The sequence below is a fragment of the Condylura cristata genome, unplaced genomic scaffold (genome assembly GCF_000260355.1).
Source record: "Condylura cristata isolate star-nosed mole 26May11 unplaced genomic scaffold, ConCri1.0 scaffold00003, whole genome shotgun sequence".
Taxonomy (NCBI): domain Eukaryota; kingdom Metazoa; phylum Chordata; class Mammalia; order Eulipotyphla; family Talpidae; genus Condylura; species Condylura cristata.
The window spans coordinates 5825779-5847550 of NW_004567104.1; the positions used below are offsets into that span (position 1 = coordinate 5825779).

The following is a 21772-nucleotide window of genomic DNA, read 5'->3' on the forward strand; positions in this document are numbered from 1 at the left end:
ATTGCAGCACAAGTTTGATTTCTAGCCAGTGACCCCCATGGGGCAGCAGACCTCTCCTAACCCACCTGCTGCTATCCTCAGCAGTATCTTTCACTTGCTCTGCCTGTTCTGCTCCCCACTCTGTGTCTGGTGAATGCTCTCACCCACCCACTCCCCCCCCCACACACACACCTCTAGAATGCATCCCAGTACTTGGATGCATAAATAAATAAATCTTTTAAAAATTTTTATAAATATTTGTCAAGATTACTTTAGTTATCTCTCTTTTCTCTTGAAATATTTTCAATAACATTTATTCAGTTGCCTAGTTCATCCAGGTTGCTCTAACAAAATATAGAGGCAGGTTGACTGAGCCAAATACATACTCTCATGGCTATGGAAACTGGAAGACCAAGATCAAAGTGACTGCAGTGCCTATGCCTATTAAGGGCCTACTTCCTGAGTTCATAGATGGTCTTCTCTTCACTTATCCTCACAAGGAAAACGTGACTTATCTCTGGAGTGTCCTCTATAAAGTACTAATCTCATCCCATGCATGATAGTCCTACCTATAGATCACTCATAGGTATCAACTCCTAATACCATCATTATACTGGGAGATTAAGAGTTCAACATATGAACGGTGGAAGCATTCACTTCTTAACATTCTGCCCTTGCACCTCCCCAAACTCATGTCCTTTTCCTACATAAATACACCCCAACAATCCCAAAAGTCTTAACTCACTTTAGCATCATCCTTAAAGGTTACATCTAAATCTAAAATCTTATCTAAATCACATCTGAATCTGTGAGTGAGGCTTGGATTACAATTCATCCAGTGGTAAATTCCTCCCTGAACTGTGAGTTCCTGATTCAAAAGAGAGAAAGAAGAAAGAAGAATTGGGTAATAAGCACCAAATAGATAGAAATCTTAACAGGAAGATGCCATTAAACCTTAAGCCTCAAGAAAAATCTTCTCTGACTTGATCTGCTTTCCAGACCCACAGGGATGACAATCTTGCCCACATGACTGGGCAGAGGGCTGTCAGTGATGTGACCCTACCCATGTTGCAGTTCTCAGAATTGACCCCACTCATGGCAAGACTCTCCTAGGTGAAACCTAAGTCTCAGCTGCTGCAGCTCCTCCCCCCCAGAAGCTCTAGGCAGGATACCCTTCCCCACCCAAGCCAGAAAGTCATCTCCACCTTTAAACTGCTCTGTAGTATCACTGAAGAAAAGGTCCAGGAACTTGGAGATGTAGAAATTAAATCTAATTTACCTAAATCAGAATGGATTTTAAGAGAAAAGATGACATAGTCAAACAGCGCTTGCGTGTGTGTGTGTGTGTTTAACAGACATAGAAGCTGTAGGCATCTTGATCTTGGACTTCCAGCTTCTATAACCATAAGAAATAAGTATTTGTTTCAGTCGCCCAGTCTTTCTCTCTGTAATGGGGATACCAGAAAGAATAATTAGAGAGGGAGAATGTAAACTTTGGGGAAAAAATAACGTTAGAAAAATTATCAAAATTATTGAAAGCTATAGATCCACATATTACAATATCACAATGAATTTAAATAATATAGACACAAACACACACTCCAGTAAGGTAGGGGGTCACAATAATTTTTTAAAAAAAAAGTAGAAAGGGGGCCCTCCCTGGTGGCGCAGCGGGTTAAAGCACTGCACTGAGAAGCTAAAGCCACTTCCGCATGAGTTCAATCCCCACCTGCCCCGGAGGTGACCACATGGCGTGGCAGACCTCTCCTGACCTGCCCACTGCTCCCCTCAGCAGTGTACTTCGTTGATCTGCCTGTTCTGCTCCCCACTCTGTCTCTGGTGAAGTCTCTCACTGCCCCTGAGTCTCTGGCCTGTACCCCAGTTCTGTATGTACAAATAAATAAATATTTAAAAAAAAAATAGAAAGGGGGAACCATATAAAACACTGAAGGACATATTGCCCACACTAAGACATTTACTTTAATTTTTCAGACTATGTATAAATGTAATTTTCACATGAGTCATCCAAATTTCCTTTTAGAATTGGTAGGACTATGACAGGTAGGAACAAAATTTTATTGTAGGTAAAGAAGTTTGTTGGATTTGTTTATAGACTAAGCATCATCTGGATTCAAGATTTTAAAGAATCTAGGAGTAAAGTCAAAATTGAATACCTTGCAAATCAGGAAAGGAATAGTTCACCTAAACTAGAAGGATAAAGAGGCAAAATAAGTAGCTTGGTAAAGAAAGGTAAAAGACATTTCAGCAACAATGCTGGCAAGAGAGACTTTTCTTTGGTAGCAGAATCTGGAGTTTCTCAAAGTAAAGAATCCTTCCGAGGTAGCCAACATCTGGAAAGAGCCTGAACTTGGGCTCTGGAGAGCATCTGTGATCTGCAAATAGAACATTCCCCACCTGGAAGCTGGTTTTTATAAGGCATTATAAAGTAGCTAATTATTTTCAGACTTCAAATCCTGAGTTCTGCTCCTGTTTCAAAAGGTTGCTTGTTTCTCTCCTTGCTTTATTATTCCCACTTGTTCATCATCAAAAGTAATGACTGATTGCAACTTCCTCCTTTATCATCCAAACCATGCTGAGCAGAACTACCAAATCAACCCTTCCTAAATGCTGCCTTTATCATTTTTGTTTCAGTTTCATCGAACACCTTCAATACTCCACTCTCATTTTCCACCAAATGTGAACATGACCTGATGAGCAAGATCTGCTAACATATGTCCCTATTAGACTTATCCACTTTTATTTCTTTAATATTTGGTGATTTAGTCATTTTATCTTTCCCTCCATCATTATTATATTTGCTTCTAGAACTTTACTCATCATCTCCATGCTTTCTCTTTTTCCCTGTATTTATTCATCCTTCAGATACCACCAACTACACTTAGAGTTTTTCCTCTTGTTTTTATCCTGCTTGAGAATTACAATAGGAATCAAAATCTTATTTATGTTTAGATTAATAGTTAATTTTTCAGATCAATTGTACAATGTTTGTATTAATCTTTTATTTTCATTCATATAATAAGTTTATTTAGAGTTAAGGCTTTCTTTTTTCTTCTAAGGTCTCCCATACCAAACAGAATATTGAAGTACAAAAAGATAACCAATTGCTGATTTATTAAACCATCAAATGCACAATTTAAATAAACTCATTAAATAATTTTGAGCTATTCTTCCAAAGATTACCCCTTGATTACAATAAATTTGATTCAAAAAGGTAAGAAACATGTAACCTAAATTAGATAGATAACTTCCCTTATAGTTACATATATAAAACTTTTTTGTAGCCAGTTTCTAATTACAAATATTTAAAGTCAGGCTCTGGAATTGGATCTCTTAGGTGGAAAACATCATCTCTGTTGATGATATCAAGATTCCCATGATTTTTTGTGGTAGATGATGAAGCCCCAGATCAGAATGATATAGAGGAAGCATGATGACATGAGTACACACTGATTTAGAGAAAAATCTTTGTCCAGCAACTTAACAGAAAATTATTCATCAACACACTATGGTCTGTTTTTGAGTGCTTTAAATTAAATGGTGATAAGGTCTAGAGGGATAACTTTTCATTCTCTTCTGATTGTGAAGAGAGTACTTAGAAATACTCATATTTAAAAGCACAAGCTCAATTCAAAAATTGTACTTGTTATCTTCCCAATCTTTTAGAAAAACAAAATTGTGTTGGCTATTTCCCTGTACATATCCATGTTAGCTCAAGATCATGGAAGTTAAATAATATGTGATACTTCAGGAAATCAACAGTAAGTAGATTTCAATGGCAATTACATTGCTACCATAGTCTAATCTTTGGTTTATGTATTGAATATTCATGCTTGTTTGACATCATTTCCAGTTTCCATTCAGTTTTTCTCTGTACTGTGATTTTTGTTTCTATATTATAAAAATATAACACACAATTTTGTGTCAGTGACCAAAAATCATCCTCTTCTGTTTTATAACAAGCTGGAATTATGAGTGAGTAGAGGCATCAAAGATATGATGTACATTACATAGAAATAAAAATGCAGTACCTATATTCATTGTGTAGGAAATTATTGTGCTTGAATTAAATAATTCATTCCATCTCTTGAAGCTAGAGAGCAAACACCAGAAAAATCACCAATTGGTCCATTTGAACTGTATATATATATATATATATATATATATATATTATATATACATATATAATATATAATATATATTTATATAAAATGGATATACCTACAATAAACAATGAGATTGCAAATCCCCATTCCTTTCAGTGGGTATTCTTTAATGTAGCAATTTAGAAATGAAAAAAAAATCACCAAATTCCTTCGAGTCTGGACTAAAGGAGTTATCAGAGAAAATGTTGTACATTTGGACCTTGAATCAGTTGCAAGTTTTGTAAAAATCAGGCATATTGTAAAAAAAAATAGCTCAATAGAAAATCTGCTTTTCTATAGGTGCTATTGTACAATCACACAGAGAACTGCTGCTAAAATCAGAAGAAAGGGAGAGAGAGAGAATCTCATTTTGAAATCAGTCAAATTAGTATACTTTTCATGAGACTGTAAAGAAAATAAAGGAATGGTTTAAACTTATTAAATTCTTTTGTTAAGCAGCCCTCAGTGTGACTAGATGAGATCAGTGAGGATCAGAATTGGGTTGAAGTCAAATGGATACTGTGACAATTTTCTCTCTTCTCTTGAGATTCCTTAAGTGCACATTTCACCTGAATTAATTGTATGAATCATAAACTTTAGAAATAACTAATTCTCAATAATGTACAGAGAATAAGAGTCCAGGCACAAACCTCCAGAGAACCAATTACTGGTTTCTCGACTTGAACATTTTTGTAAGAGATTTTCATCAAAGAACATAAATGTGTTCTTTGGAACCATTTTCAAAGTGGAAAGGGACCATTTTCTTTCCTGCCCGTTTAAATTCAGTACCTTGCCTGACCCAGTCTCCACAATGAAGTGTGTGCTCTACTGTGTGACAACATTTGTGATATCCAGAGAGCAGCTCTGTCCAGTTAATGGTCACAGTGGCTTCCTCATCTTCACATGTACTGGCAGGACGCTCAAAAAGGGAAATCAAGGCTGTTGTGAAGACAATTGCTTGAACCTTGAGAGAGATTGAAAGAAAATTACACAGGAGCAGGGTGATTATTGTCAGACAATTCTATGTGCCTTAAAGTTAATATAGAATAGATATTAAATTAGTATGAATTTATTAAACGTTACCAAAGGATGCTGACAGTTACACGAAAAGACAAAACAACTGAAAGATTAATAAAGCAATTTATCAAAGGCAGTTCATTATTTGCTTTTATGATGTATTTGACATTGAAAACAGTAAGAATGTCCAATTTTCACAACTATTAAAGGAAACTGACTGTTCAAATTAGACTGCTTCAGACTTCACAGAGCCACGTGAATACTAATGTCATTTAGTAAGTAATAATTTTTCAGAGGTCAGGTGGTATTTGATAGGGAATACATTTAAATCAATGTATTCAATGTCTGGGTTTCAAGTCTACCCTCCCTACAGTATCTGTCCCTTCTGTAACAAGGTGGCCCCCAGGGAAAGGGAAGGTTTCAGTTTCCTTGCCCCCCTAAGGAGTGGATTTAAGCAGGGAGGAGGAAACCTGGAAGGGAGACTGGAGAAGGAAGAAAGTTGGGGAGCAAGAAGGAGCACTGGAGGAGGTACACGGAGCAGAGAGACTTACCAAGAAGCTGCCTTTGCTTCGTGGTCTTGGTCTCATTGAGACACGTGGGTGAGAGACCCGTGGGAGGTTAATGGAAGCATCTTTTATCTTGATATTATTTTTTTTCCTTCTGTCCTAGATATGCTGGTTCCTTTATACCCCTTTCCTATGGGTCCCCAACAGGATGTGCCTTAGAATGGTGGCAGGTTTTGGGGTCAACCTGGTTTGGCTGGATATTTACCCCTGAGGGGATAGGGAACTTTGGGCGCTTGATTTGGAAACTATTTTATATATTCTTTCCCACCTCATCTCTTTATTGCACTCTAGCTCTATGAAGGTTACTTTCCATTTTAGGACTTACTCACTAGCATATGTTTTTCTTGATGTGACAGGTGGCAGAATTGATATAAAGCAGGCAGGTTTGGGGTTCGTAGGGTGCCCCACATCCTGCCCTGTAACACTTCATTGCATGATACAAGAAATAACATTTCCCAAGAAACTGGTACTGAGAAATCTGAAACTATGTGGATGAAAACCTGAAAAAAATAATTTTAAAGATATGTGACAGAATATTTTAGAAGTTAGCATTAAGTGTTTATGAATATTAAGGTTTAACAGATTTAACATCCTATGGCACTAAAAGTTAGTAGTGCCTTTTGTCTAAACAGGCAAGCTAAAATCACAATACTGGCTTTTATAAGCATCTTTTATAAGCATAAAAAGGAATTATTACCTAATTCTACTTTTCTATATCCAACATGTGTAACCTTTTAACCTATATTTTAGTGAAATTACCAAAAGGAGTTCACATTCATTGCATTTGATTTCTATTTTGAGATAGAATTTGCTGGTTGTTTATATTATAAATTTTAATCCTTCTCTCACTTACCTTTCCTTTTATGTCTCCAAAAGATAGAATTGATTCATTGGCATCAAGAGGGTCATACCAATAATCCATACAAATTGGTGTTCCTTTTAGGCCTTGGAGTTTATATTGACAAGGAAATTCTCCTTTGGACAGCAAATCATAGAAACAAATCTCTTTACTTGTAAAAGCCACTGCTATCTAAAGAAAATCAAAAGGCATTTCTGATGGACTTCGTGGAATCAATATACAAAGCAGATATGCAAATACTAGAACTAAGTCAGACATCACTCCCTGATGATCTTAATGGTTTACAGAAGTATAACATGATGGGACAAATGTACTTTATTCTAACTTTGGAACCTAGACAAGGCTTATCACATTAATGTCATTTGAACATATTTTTTTGCCAATCACATTTCACATATCCCTCAATTTCTATTAGTGGAACACTAATCACATAGGAAAGACAAAAACACAAAAAAAACTACAGTGTCAGTCATATAACAGAAATTTTAAAATGCAATCAGAATCTTTCAAAAATCAATTGATTATTTGCAAATACTCTTCTTAAGTCTTATAAAATCCTAAAAGATCTTTTAAAAAAGGTATTTTTGCTGATAATTTAGCTACACTATTACAGAAAAAAAGAGAGATGACACACATTGCTAACATCAGAAACAAACCAAAAAATAAATAAATAAAATGCCCATTACTATAAACCTTATAGAAATTAGAAAGGATTACAAAAGAATACAAACAAACCAGATAACCTAGATGAAATTATAAAATGCTTAGAAACACCAAAATTACCCAGCTCAAAAGAAACCGAAAATCTCAGCAAAAATATGTAAACAAAAAAAGTCACAAAGAAAAAATTTAACTCAAATGATTTACCTAATAAATGTGAACAATCTAAAAAATTAACACCAATGTTTCAAAAATTCTTCCCAAAAAATAGAAGTGGAAGGAATAATTCCCAAATCAGTTTATGAGGCCAGTACATTATAAGAAAAATATATATTGATAGCACACGTAAATGTAGATGTAAAAATCTCAAATTAAATCCTAGCAAAGAGAACTAAGCAAATGAAAAAAACAATAATAACATACTGTGACCATGTAACATTTCTACCAAAAAAAGCAAGGTTAGCTTAATATATATTATCGATGTACTATATCATATTAATAAAGAGAATTATGATTATGTCAGTAGATAATTAAAAAGCATTTGACAAAATCCAACATATTTTCTTCATAAGCTATTCAACAAATCAGAAATAGAAGGGAACCTCTTCCATCTGAAGAAAATCTATACCAAAAAAACTATAGTTATGTCATACTTAATGGTAATAAATGAATATTTTCTCCTTAGTTTCAGGAAGAAGATAAGAACACCATATCTGTTCAACATAGTACTGAAGTTTCTAAACAGAAAAATTAGAAAAGAATTAAAGTGAAGGATACTCATATTGGGATGGGAGAGGTAAACCTACATTAGTATATGACACAATCTTATACAAAGAATTTAGAATTACTAAGGAATGAACAAAAAAAGCAACTAAAACTAATAAACCTATCCCATAAAGTTTCAAGATATAATATTACTTTTTAAAATTCTATTGTATGCATATGAATTAGCCATGAAAAATCTGAAAATGAAGTAATTATCAAAGATAATGTTAGAATGAACAAAGCACAGACTGCAATACAATATTGCGAAATAGCCATCTGATAAATGTATAAACTCAGAATAAAGAACTATCAAACCTTAATAATTACAGAATACACAAAATAAAATAAATTAACAGAATATTCGAACCTATACTTGCAAACAGAATCTAAGAGTAGCAAATCAGCATGTGAAATTATACTCAACATTATTAATCATCAGGGAAATATGAATTAAAACCACAATAAGATAAAACTACAAACCTATTAAAATTGGCTGAAATTTAAAGCACAAAATCTTGATCATATTAGGTGTCACAGGTTATATCCTATGTCTTTATACCCATATAATGGAACACTGAGTAACAATAAAAAGATAAAGTTCTGGGGCCTTCCTGGTGACACTGTGGGTTAAACACAGCACTAAGAAGCTAAAGCCACTTCAGCAAGAGTTCAACCCCCATTCCGAGGTGACCCACACAGCACGGCAGACCTCTCCTGACCCGCCTGCTGCTGCCCTCAGCAGTGTACTTCGTCATTTTGCCTGTTCTGTTCCTCACTCTGTCTCTAGTGAAGCCTCTCTCTGCTCCTACATCTCTGGCCTGTACCCCAGTTCTGTATGCATAAATAATTAAATCTTAAAAAAAAAAGGTTGATGTATCCAACATGAGTGAACTCAGTAATTATGCCAAGACATTACACAAAATGGCTATATACTGCATGATGCTGATTGTATAAAAATTTAGAAAATGCAAACCAATTTGTAGTTAGAGAAAACATATCGGAAGTTGCCCAATAAGAAGAGATTGGAGTAGTTTAAGGGGGAATTATAAAATAGGACAAGGAAACTGTTGAGGGTAATGAATATGTCCATTATCTTTATTATATTTTTGACTCTTCACAGATACATACATACATTAAAATCTATATTTAATCTTTAATATATACATCTTATTGTACAAGTTCGAGCTTGAAATTTCAATAAATTTGTGGTATGTTTTCCAGTAAGAATAGCATATATCAAAAAACTAGCAACAACAAATGTTGCAAGGATATGGTGAAAAATTCACTCTCCTGCACTGCTGGTGGGAATGCAAATTGGTCCAACTACTAGGGAAAGTTTCATGGAGGTTCCTCAAACTATTAAAAATGGAGCTACCATATGACCCAGCAATTCCATTCCTAGAGATCTACCCAAAGGACACACACAAAAAACTTATTCAAAATGACACCTGCACCCCTGTGTTTATTGCAGCACTATCTATGTCAAGATGTGACATGTGTGTGTATATGTGTGCGTATGTATGTATGTACATATATATATAATGGAATAATACTATATACATATATACATACTATTATATACTAATATGCAATTAGTATATATTAATATATACAATGGAATACTCTTCAGCAATCAAAAAAGATAAACTAACACCATCCACAACAATATGGATGGAGCTAGAAGGAATTATGCTCAATTAAATGAATCAGAAGGAAAAAGAAAAATATCAGAGGATTTCACTTGTAGGAGGAAAATAAGGGAATCAAATAAGGTATCGGGGAAAAAATAATAACAAAAAAAAACGATAAAAATAATCAGACAACTATAAACTAAAGACATTCTGCAGGGTAGGAGGAGGAAGAGGGATTGAATGAGGGAGAAAGAGTTCATAGAGGACTGTGGGATGGTGCATGGGTGAATTGGTAGTGGAAATTCTATGAGGATTACACCTGAAAAGAGAAGGCAAAAATTGCTTAAAAATGAACAATAATGTAAAATATATAAAAATTTAACTTTTTTAGTGGTGTAATGTTTTTTATGTAAGCTCAATGAGGCCACTAAAAAGGCAGGAGAAGCAACATTCTTTAAATTTTTATGATAAATAAGGAAAAAGGAAAGGCTAAGATTTAGTGACAAGTCCTGGAAAGAAAAGTACAGCACAATCACAATATAATAACACAATATAAGCATGACATGATAACAACAGAATACTGCAAACCTAGACTAGAGCTCTTTTAATCCATATATATTAACACTAATACTAGACTCTCAGAAAGAAAAAAACTGGATATGATTTTGTAGGAAAAATGAGCTATAACTCAGGTGCTTTATTACCTTCAAAATGTTAGCCCATAAACTTGAAATGTATTAGTTGTTTTCCACCTTTCCAACATCCAGCAAATAATATTCAATACAACATTCAATACATTTGCCTGATGATTAATAATGTTGAGTGTACTTTCATGTGCTGATTTGTTACCCTTATATCTTTTTTTTTGGTTTATTAATTTATGCATACAAGAATTGGCCAGAGGTGTGAGGGATGAGAGGATTCACCAGAGACAGAGTGGGCAACAGAACAGGTCGATTGACTGAAATGCACTGTTGTGGGGAGCAGCGGGCCAGACATGAGAAGTCTGCTGCACCACTGGTCACCTCCCTGGCCTAGATCAAACTCATGCTGCAGTGGCTGCACAGAGCTTCATAGGACTGTACTTTAATCCAGAAGCCACCAGGGAGACACACACTCCCCCTTATGTCTTCTTTGTAAGATATAATTATCTTACAAATCTTTGCCCATTTTTTATTGTGTTTATTTTGTAATTAAGTTTAGAGAGTTCTTTATTCTGGGTTCATACATTTATCATAGACGTACTTCACAAATTGTATTTGAATTCACAGTAATGTATCACTGTGTGTCTCTGGGAACTTTTAGTACAAAGGGACTCGTAGCTCATTTGCTAATTTCATCTTTTGGTCTTTCTGGTCCCTGCTTCAGCATTAAATGCATGTCATATATCCCTAAGTCTCCAAGATTAATTTTCCATCTGCCCAAAACAACAGTGAACCTGCCTGACCTGAAATGAATGTACAATAGATATCAACTGCTACCATACAGTCAGCAAAAACTGACACACGTGTTCTGAAGTCATTGAACTGATAGCCTCAGTTCACCAACTTTGTCTATAATGATTACACCTTCTGTGACGCCAGGAAAATTTCACAATCTTTGTTTGTCCTATCTCACATCCTGGTGATCTTGAGGGGCCTGATTGAGCAGGGCAGGCACATAGGGAGTTAAAGGTGATAATGGTAAATCTTTATGGTTTCATTCAGTGCAACATTCTAGTTCCTACTAAAAAGAACTTGACACTGAAGAAATGTCTGTTCTGAATCTAGCACAGTAAATATACAAAGAGATGGAAAACATCTTGTCATACCTGGAAGCAAAGAAGCTTTCAAAGATTGTTAGGATGACACCAAAAAGGACTTCAAAGCTAAGTTGTGTTATTTACCACTGTCCAGAACTAGTACAATTCTTGGGGTGGGATGTTAACTTACTGTACAGAAACAAATCAAATTTGTTTAAACCCATGGGTTTATAATGATACTGAGAACAATAATAACAGTTATGAAGATAACTGAAGATGAAGAAGAGTTCATTATTTCTGGTAAATAAGCATAAATAATTAGGCAGTTTACCTATCCTTGTTAAAGATTTTATACTCCATGATACCTAAATCACTGAGGAGAATTCCTTTTTATAGTGTTACTCCAACTTATAAAAGAAGAGGAAATGATAAAATTAGAATATCATTATCTTCTCATTCCTAATAGAGCAATAGATCTTGGAGTAATCAGCAATAATTGTAATCAGCAATAATTGTAACCAAGAAAAGTAGCCAGATATCCTGAGGCTCTTGAGTAAGAGACACCCATTCCAAAACAAGCCAATTAAACTTTAAACTTGACTAGCTGCTTACTGGAAATGCAAGGATCAAAAAGAGGATATGATGAAAAAATAATAATAATAATAATAATAATAACCTTATGTAAATTTAAAGTGCACAATTTAGACAGACTGTCTCCTTTAACAAAATTGTCAAAAGCACAACAATGAAAAATGCACTTAAAAGGGAGAAAAATATGTAGGTGGAAAGGACTTATCATTCATGATGTTTAGACATTTTTACTTCTTGATTTAAACAAACTACCAAGCAAACAATCAACAAATTATTTATATTTGACAGATAAGTGAAACTCAGATAGCTTTCAATGTCTGACTTATTTCACTTAAAGTATAGATATCTGTTCATAATATTATCTCTACTTTCATGTGAGTTTAAAATTTTTCACAGTAAAATTTATCATCTGCTTGATAAAGTACTAAGAATATGAAATCTTTAAGTTTCATCTTTTCTTCACAAGCTTTTCTCTTGTTATGTTATCTTGCTCATAGCAAGTTATGTGAAGATATTTGGACTATGCTGACCTTACCTATAAGAACTAAGAAACTAAAGAGGACAATGATCAAAATCAAAGAACCAGTTTCTAGTAATAGCAGTGAGCTGAGCCCCGCACTGTTACAATCTCTCAACTCTGCAGCTAGGCTCATGATCCTATTGTAATCTGTAGACTGGTGACGGTCTTATCTGCTAGAATAGCATGGCCACATTTGGGACACAGCCAAGAATTTGAGTTATTAGTGGGAATCTTTATAACAACCCCAAGAGAACATCTTAGGAGATCAACAAGCTCACTTTGTTGTACCTGTATTCATTTGAGGAAAAGAGGAATAACACAGCACCTCTCACTGCTAGCATTCTACTTGGTATTGATCAGGAGCCCTCTCTCATCTCCTTTCCCCTTTAAAGGAGTACATTTATTTAGAAAGACTTTGTACCTTGTTAACATTTTCCAGAGAAACCAGACTTGTCACCCACAGGTGTTTGAGCTTTATGGCATCTGAAGTTATGGGAAATGATTCTTGCAGCTTTAAATTCTCTCCCCAGATTCCTAATAAACCTTCCTTACTAATAGTCAGATAACGACCTGAAGTTTTTAAGAAAATAACTTTTTGAATGGTGTCCTTGTGTTTCCCTGGGAGGAATTCCAGGTCTTTCCACTCAGGAACCACAGTCGCCTTTGCTCGTTCATCTTTCTCATAAAGTGCCATCAGCATAAATGAAGTCAGCTTGTCCCAGCTAATGAAGCCATCTTGGGTCACATCCACTTTGTCAAAGAACTCCCCATATTTTTCCTTTGAGCCCCAACCAACAATCTCTATCATCTTCTGTATAAAATCTTCTCTGGACATAGAAATGGGATGTCTTGGGTCTGTAGGCTAGAAATGAGAATAAAAACAAGGCAAAAATGAAAGCATCATAAGTACCAAGGAATTGTACGACTACTCCCAAAGAAGGTTCTTATTAGTGCAAAGATGCAAAATAAAAAAAAAAATTGTCTTTCATTTTATAAAAGCAGAAGTCAGAGAAACACAGATCAAGGCAAGGAAACAGATATTCCCTTAGAACCTCATGAAAAGACATTGAGTTTAACATTTAAATCTCATTGTAGACTTCTGACTTTAGTATGATAAAATTAAAAAGTGTGTGTTTAAGCTACTAATTTGTTGCAGCAGCAATAATAAAATAAGACAATGGTTTGTAGAATTTGGGTGAATCCCTGAAGAGTTTAGCATACCCAATAAAATTGTACTACAGTGAACTTTGACCTAAAGACAAGAATTCCACTTATGTAATATACCATTACAAGGACAGTGAAACCATATTCATTTGAATTTTGTTATTCATGTCAGTTATGTTTCATCGTCTCTGAAAATATTGCATTAGCAAATACTGAAACTTTGATCCTTAAAAGGCTCAGGTTTCCACAAGCCTTTCCTAACAACACTTTCACCAACTAATCTATATGTAATTTTATGTATGTCCCTGTTGACTTAATGTATATTGTTAATTCAATGGTGAAGTCATGGCCAATAACTCTATAAATGTGATCTGAGCAAAATTTATCTACTACATCACAGCCTTCTTGTAATTAGGAACACTAATACAGGTTCTTATAACACTTTACTTGGGGGACATTTTAAACAGTGAGATCACCAAAAAAAAAAGTAAATACATTGTTAGTAAGCAAACTACATAAAGGAACTTGCTTAATGTAGAGAACTGAAATAAGACAGCAGTGTAATTTTCTTTGAACTCAGCCTGGAATGAGTATATTATACATTATTTGCCACTCTGCACTTGTCTATGAATATCTGAGCATGAAAATCCCATGGGTATTATATTGAAGTTACAAATACACTTTGACATATAGGTACATTTGCAAATATGAAAAAAGTGAAAAATGAGAATAAACTATTTCAAATAAGTATGTAGCTTAATATGAAAGGCTGTTTGGTGAGAATCATGATGAGAGAATCAAATTTTCCTACATCTCAGCCAAGAATCAGGGTTCATAGCAAACACTGGGATAAAGCATAATCCTACAATTGTGGGCTTAGTATCTTTTATCTATAAAATGGAGATAACTATAGCAAGAAACTTGTTTTGAGGATTAATTGACATGTCACTAGACGTATAAGATGGATTTAAGAAATTACAAGACTCATCCATGATATAAATTCTCAGGAAACAACAAAGAGAAATGTCCTTCATTTTACACAAAACATCTACAAAATAAGTATACAATTAGCATGTTTAATGATGAGAAATGCAAAGCTTTCCCACTAAGGTAAGTTAAAAAGTATGTCCCGGCCCTCCCTGGTGGCGCAGCGGGTTAAAGCACAGCACTGAAAAGCTAAAGCCACTTCCGCATGAGTTCGATTCCCGCCTGCCCCGGAGGTGACCACATGGCGTGGCAGACCTCTCCTGACCCGCTCGCTGCTCCCCTCAGCAGTGTACTTCATCAATCTGCCTGTTCTGCTCCCCACTCTGTCTCTGGTGAAGCCTCTCGCCACCCCTGAGCCTCTGGCATGATTAATAATTAATTATAGCAATATTACAAAATACAATGCTAGAATATAAAAGCCAATCACATAACAGCAATAGTGAAATTTGATATTAAAACTACAATATCATTTCTATTATCTCACACAACAAATAGTTAAGAGTAAATTGGAGAATAGCTACATATGATTTATATGAGGAAAACTATAAAATTCTGATCAATGATCTCAAGAATAATAAATGTCCCATGTTCAGATGTAGTAAGATTCAATATTATCAGCCTCACTTCTTCCCAAAGTAATCTACAGAATCTATGCTAAAATTTGTATGGAAATGCAAAGGTACAATATTGATGGATAAGAGCACAGTTGGAGAGCTGACTATCAGGCTCAAGACTCTCAATGTACAGCAACCAAAACAGTGTGACATGAGTATAAGAATAGGCAAAGAGAGCAATTAAAAAATAGGGTCCAGAAATAGACACCACAAAGGTGAAAAAGATAATACAATGGAGAAAAGATGCTACATTCAACAAAGGGTACTGGAGCAACTGAAGGGCCACATACCTAAAAAGAAATGAATTTAGAAGGATATTACACTCTTTATAAAAATTAATTAAAAAATGAAGCACAGGGTTTTATACAAACAAAAAGCTTACAGAAGATATCATAAAAACTAACCTAGATGACTTTGAGTTTGATGATGAGTTTTTAGATGCAGTATCAAAGACATGACCATAAAATAATTCATAATAGAGATTCCCATATAAATAAAAACTTCTGTCCCACAAAATGAAATGTTAAAAGAATAAGATAAGCCATTGGCTTTAGAAAATATTTTTAAGGTACATCTGATTAAAAACAAAACAAAACAAAACAAAACAAAAACTCTGTACTAAATATACAACACTTAAAAATCAACAATAAAAAATAAACTTCTCTAATAAAAAAAATCAACAATAAGAAAATAATCCAATTAAAAAGTGAAGCAAAATCATTAATAAGCATCTTACCAAAGAAGATGTATTGATGACAGATAAGTGCATGATATCACTTCACACTTATTTAAAGGGCCAAAATCTGAAACACTGATAACAGTAAAATAATTACTGATGGCCTGCCCTGGTGGCACTACAGATTAGGAAACAGCACTGCAAGCGAGCCTTAGCTGCTTCAGTGCAAGTTCGATCCTCATCAGGGAGGTGACCCACATGGCGAAGCAGACCTCTCCTGTCTCACCAGCTGATCCCCTTAGCAGTGTACTTCATCAATCTGCCTGTTCTACTCCCCACTCTGTCTCTGGTGAAGCCTCTCACTGCCCCTGCACCTCTGGCCTGTATACCAGTTCTGTACGCATAAATAAATAAATCTTAAAATATTAATAAATGTTGACAATACCATAACAGATGCATGTTACAATACAAGGTGTACTTAAACAACAATTCTTGTACTTTGTCCATTTGAATGCAAAATCACGCAACCACATTTGAAGACAGTTTGGTGGTTTCTGACAAAACTAATTATGTTCTCATCCTATCCAAAATTCACACTGTTATTTTTCCAAAGAAGCTGAAAGCTTATATCCATTTAAAAACCTGTGTTGTATGTCTACAGCAACTTTACTCATAATTGCCAATTTTTGCACATAACTGAGATGCCCTTTAGTAGGTGAATGGATAATACATGTGATATAACCAGAGAATAAGCTATTAAGTATTAAAAGAAAGCAGTTACCAAGTCATGAAAGACCTGAAAATACATATTATTAAGTGAAAGAAGACACTATGAAAATACTAAATATAGTAAGATTGCAACTACATGACATTTTGGAAAAAGCAAAACTATTGAGACAAGGTAAACATTTTCAGTGGCTTCTAGGGATTAGGACAGGAGACATGAATAGGCAGAGCAATGACACTATATGATACCATAACAGATGCATGTTACAATACATTTGTTCAAATCACAGAATGTACAAGACTAAGAGTGAACCTGAATATAAACTCTGAACTATGGGTGATTATGATGTTAGCTAATGCAGCAAATGTACCACTCTAATGATAAAGGAGAAGGTTGTTTATGTGTAGAAACAGGGGTACTATATGCAGTCTCTACATCTCCACCAAATTTTGCTCTGAAGCTAAAATGATAACCTACATCTGAAAAGTCATGAATATATACTCTGAATTCACATACAATGTTGTAAACCATGTTATCTCAATAAAAACAATACAAACTTAAATCTGTGATTTCTTAATTAAAAAAGATTAACTGAATTACCATGTGCAGGAACTCAGTGATCAAGCATTTTACTCAAGGTTAACACACTTAATTAAATTGAATTTCTGCAAAGTAACTGGTATATAGACATTTGAATTATTCTTAAGTCTATCATAGTTATCCTTGTTAAATAATTTTTATTCTGAGAGGTTTACACAAATGGGAATATGTCAGTGACCCAGATTTTAAATGTAGAAAAATAAATCTGATCCTAAAAGACTCTATCTGAGTCAAAATTGCAATCTTTCTGAAAGTTAAGTCAATGTTGAACTTTCATTTTAGACTACAACGTAACAACATCAATTAACCTCATATCTAGTAACCCATTAATTAAAAAGCACTTTTATGTTGAATCTCAGAACATTTTCCTTATGTGTCATTATTTTTTTTACTTCTAGAACAATAAACTATTCTAACTGATAAATACCTTAACAATTTCTTTTTTTATATTCTAATGCATGAAATTTCAAATAGAACATAAATTTTTCTTCTCCAAAGTAACAACTAACTTCCTAATTTTATATACATTGTTAAAACCCATATGCAATAAGAGATGATTTGAGAAATAATCCCACTCTATGAAAGCTGACAGCAGTGTGCAATTGTGTGACATGGCAGGTAGATTTTTTTCTTTAGCTTAAGTTTGAAAATAAAACTATGTTTTTTCCATAATGTTGGTTGAAGTCAGGAATGTGCTTTTACTAAAAGATCTTAACTTGTTTCAAAAGCAGTGTACTGGGCCTTCCCTAGTGGGGCAATGGATTAATGCACAATGAGGCTATCCACAGCCACTTCTAGTCTATCTCCAGCCAGGGAAGTGACCCACATGATGCAGGAAACATCTCATGACCCGCTCACTGCTCCCCTCAGCAGTATATTTCAGTCAATCTGACTGTTCTGCTCCCCACTTTGTCTGGTGAATCCAATCACCCTGGCATCTCTGTCCTGTACCCCACTACTTGTATGCATAAATTAAATAAATCTTTTTTTTTTTTTTTTGAAAAAGCGTTATGGCCCTCCCTGGTGGCACAGTGAATTAAAGCACAGCACTAAGAAGCTAAAGCCACTTGAGCATGAGTTCGATTCTCACCAGCCCCAGAGGTGATCTACATGACACAGCAGACCTCTCCTGACCTGCCCGCTGCTCCCCTCAGCAGTGTACTTCATCGGTCTGCCTGTTTTGCTCCCCACTCTGTCTCTGGTGAATCCTCTCACTGCCCCTGAACCTCTGGCCTGTAACCTAGTTCTGTATGCATAAATATATAAATCTTTAAAAAAGAAAAAAAAAGCAGTGTACTTTTATCAATATGATGTATGCTATTCTATTATATGTCAGCTTTAAGAAATTAGTTAATGTACACCTGAAACTTATAGAGTGTTGCAAAACAAGTCTGCTTCAAATAAACAGTCTCTTCAAGAAAACCAACCAATAAATTAATGTTCAGTTAAGTTATGTGTTCTTTTATACAAGGTTTAGAGCTCAAATGCATTAACTTTTATCAGACAATTAATTTTGTGGAGTTTCCACTTGTGTTCATGGATACACTTCATTTCTTCACTCCATTATATTTTGTACTTTGCAAGCTTTCATAGGAGGACTATGTGATTGCATAACTAGAGCTCTATTATGATATGCCCATGCAAGTTCACCAACGGTAACAAATTCTGTCCTCTGATATTAATCCAGGAAAGACTATGCAAGTATGAAGATTAGAGGTGTATGGGTAATCTACGTACCTTCCCCTTAATTTTGTAGTGAAACTCAGCCTTAGTTAGTGTACCTGTAAATAGAAATAACAACTAACTTTTAGTTATTATCAGTTGTTAACGTGTACAAGTAACATGTGGAATAAATATATGTGAGTATTGAACATTTATACTTAATGAATATGAGTTCCCTGCTAACATGTTTAAAGAATAGAAAACAACCAAAATTTAGTCACTAAACCAGCCATGACTATTCTCTCAGGATTTGCTTAAATTCATTGCTGGATATGTGTGTGTGTGTGTGCATGTAATACCTTAGAGGTATATATAATTACTAATTTTGTTTTTTTTTATTTTTACAGATTTTTTTTGTTTTTATTTATGCATACAAGAACTGGGGCATAATTACTAATTTTAATAGTTGACCCTGTCAGGCATTACTAGTTGTTAAATAGATGGTTCTAAGAGATTTTTAAGTGGGTCAGCATATGTGTGGGAGAACACTCAGGATTATCTGAAGTTTTATTTTAAACCCTTGGCTATCAGGAGAGCAGATGTTAATTTGGGCTTGATATGAACTAGACCTGTACACATGATTTTAGCTGCTCTTCCACAGAGGCATATATATAAATTGCCCTAAGTGGGTCCAGTGAAAGTAAAGGTTATTTTATCTTCAAAAGCATTTCATTAACTCATATAACTATTTCATCAGTGTATTTGTAGCTTTCATCTTGCCTTGAACTACTCTATGGATTTTAGGTGAGCTACAGGTATCAATCCTATACTTCTTGTCAGAAGATATCTCCACAAAAAAAGGATTAAAATAATCCTGCAGTCTAAAAATGAGCTTGCATATAACATATTCTATTTGTTATAAATTCTCAGTCTGTATTAAATTCAGCAATGACAGACAAAATAGTTTATCTTTGAGTCATCATATATATATATATATGTACTATAAATGGAGATATCTAGAGATAAATACATATATTAATATATATGTTGACATGTATTTAAATTAGTGCTAACTTAGCTAGCCTCTGGGTTTTATGCTTAAATTTGTTACATTACATTTTTGTGACCATTAAGCAATAATAACCTATCTCAGGGTTTGATTACAGTTCCAGTAAGAGGCCCTCCCTGGTGGCGGAGCGGGTTAAAGCACAGCACTAAGAAGCTAAAGCCACTTCTGCATGAGTTCAATTCCCGCCTACCCCGGAGGAGATCCACATGGCGCTGCAGACCTCTCATGACCCGCCCGCTGCTCCCCTCAGCAGTGTACTTCGTGGATCTGCCTATTCTGCTCCCCACTCTGTCTCTGGTGAAGCCTTTCGTCACCCCTGAGCCTCTGGCCTGTACCCCAGCTCTGTATGCACTAATAAATAAATCTTTAAAAAAAAAAGTTCCAGGCCCTCCCTGGTGGCGCAGCGGGTTAAAGCACAGCATTGAGAATCTGAAGCCACTTCCGCATGAGTTCGATTCCCGCCTGCCGCCTGCCCCGGAGGAGACCACATGGCGAGCCAGACCTCTCCTGACCCGCCCGCTGCTCCCCTCAGCAGTGTACTTCGTTGATCTGCCTGTTCTGCTCCCCACTCTGTCTCTGGTGAAGCCTCTCACCGCCCCTGAGCCTCTGGCCTGTACCCCAGTTCTGTATGAATAAATAAATAAATCTTTAAAAAAAAAAAAAAAAAAAAAAGTTCCAGTAAGATATTCTATATAAAAGTTCATCTTTACATTAAATAATTCTATTGAAATTTCATTTTTATTGAAGACACATTCATCTCAAGCCAAATTTGAAAGCATATATTGATTATTAAATATACCAAGGAAATAATAATAATTTAGGAAATTTGATTTTATTATAAAACATGGAGCATAAAATAACTATTAATAATTAAAATGTTCCTTTGATTGGAAATTTGATTACATGACTTCAAAAAATGACTTCTTCCCAGAGACAATTTGTTTCTAATTTAAAACAGTACACCCAAATAAAAGTTTTCTAATAGTGTTTTAAGATTCATCCTTTCTCTCCTATTAAACAAAATTCACTGTCTAGTCTTTTTGAGGTAAAAATTAGTACTAATTTTTTCCAAGTTACCCTGCAGCCATGCAGGACTCTATCAGCAAAGTTGTCCCTTTCAGGGCAGCTCTTCCTGCCACTAGTGCCTATGTGAGTGTCCTTTACACCTCTGTCCCTAATAAACGTGCTCTTTAAATATAGGAGTCTCTGACTCATGGAGAAACTCGCCACACGCAGCTGAAAGGGGAGATCTGCTGAAGCCTTTCCCAGAGTGAATCCAAGAACCCCAAACTCCAAAACAACATCAATACTATTGCTTTGAAATTGTTTTCTAAGCACAAATAGGAATACCTGTGCATTATTTACATAGGATGTCATCATATACATATCTTTGTATGCCACTTTACCCAATTTACTGAGGGAGGTCAGTGCAATTTACATAAAACTATGCCTTCTGCAGTATATATTTGTTTTTATCATCAATTTTTTCAGTTGCATAATTTTCTATGGAGAAGACATACAATTTATTTACAATCCTATATTACCAAAAATTGCAATTGTTCCAATGGCAATTATATATGTACACTATATATCATGCCACAAACAACCCTACATATACATCTCTGCTCAGTTGTCTAGTTATTTCTTCAATTAGTGAATCAGAAAATTTGCCCATTCTTAAATTTTTTCTTAAAAACTTTAAAGAGGGCCCTCCCTGGTGGCGCAGCGGGTTAAAGCACAGCACTGAGAATCTAAAGCCGCTTCGCATGAGTTCGATTCCC

At 34.9% G+C, this 21772-nt stretch overlaps 1 protein-coding gene across 1 annotated transcript in view; it reads right to left on the reverse strand.

The window, feature by feature from the left end:
- WDR49 (WD repeat domain 49) overlaps window positions 1-21772 on the reverse strand; it is a 155407-nt gene that overhangs the window by 111466 nt on the left and 22169 nt on the right. The window contains exons 2-4 of the mRNA XM_004675382.1: window positions 12914-13354; window positions 6579-6755; window positions 4932-5106 (exon numbers count right to left, since the gene is read on the reverse strand). Coding sequence (XP_004675439.1) covers window positions 4932-5106; window positions 6579-6755; window positions 12914-13354 — 793 coding nt within the window. The remainder of the gene's footprint in view (window positions 1-4931; window positions 5107-6578; window positions 6756-12913; window positions 13355-21772) is intronic.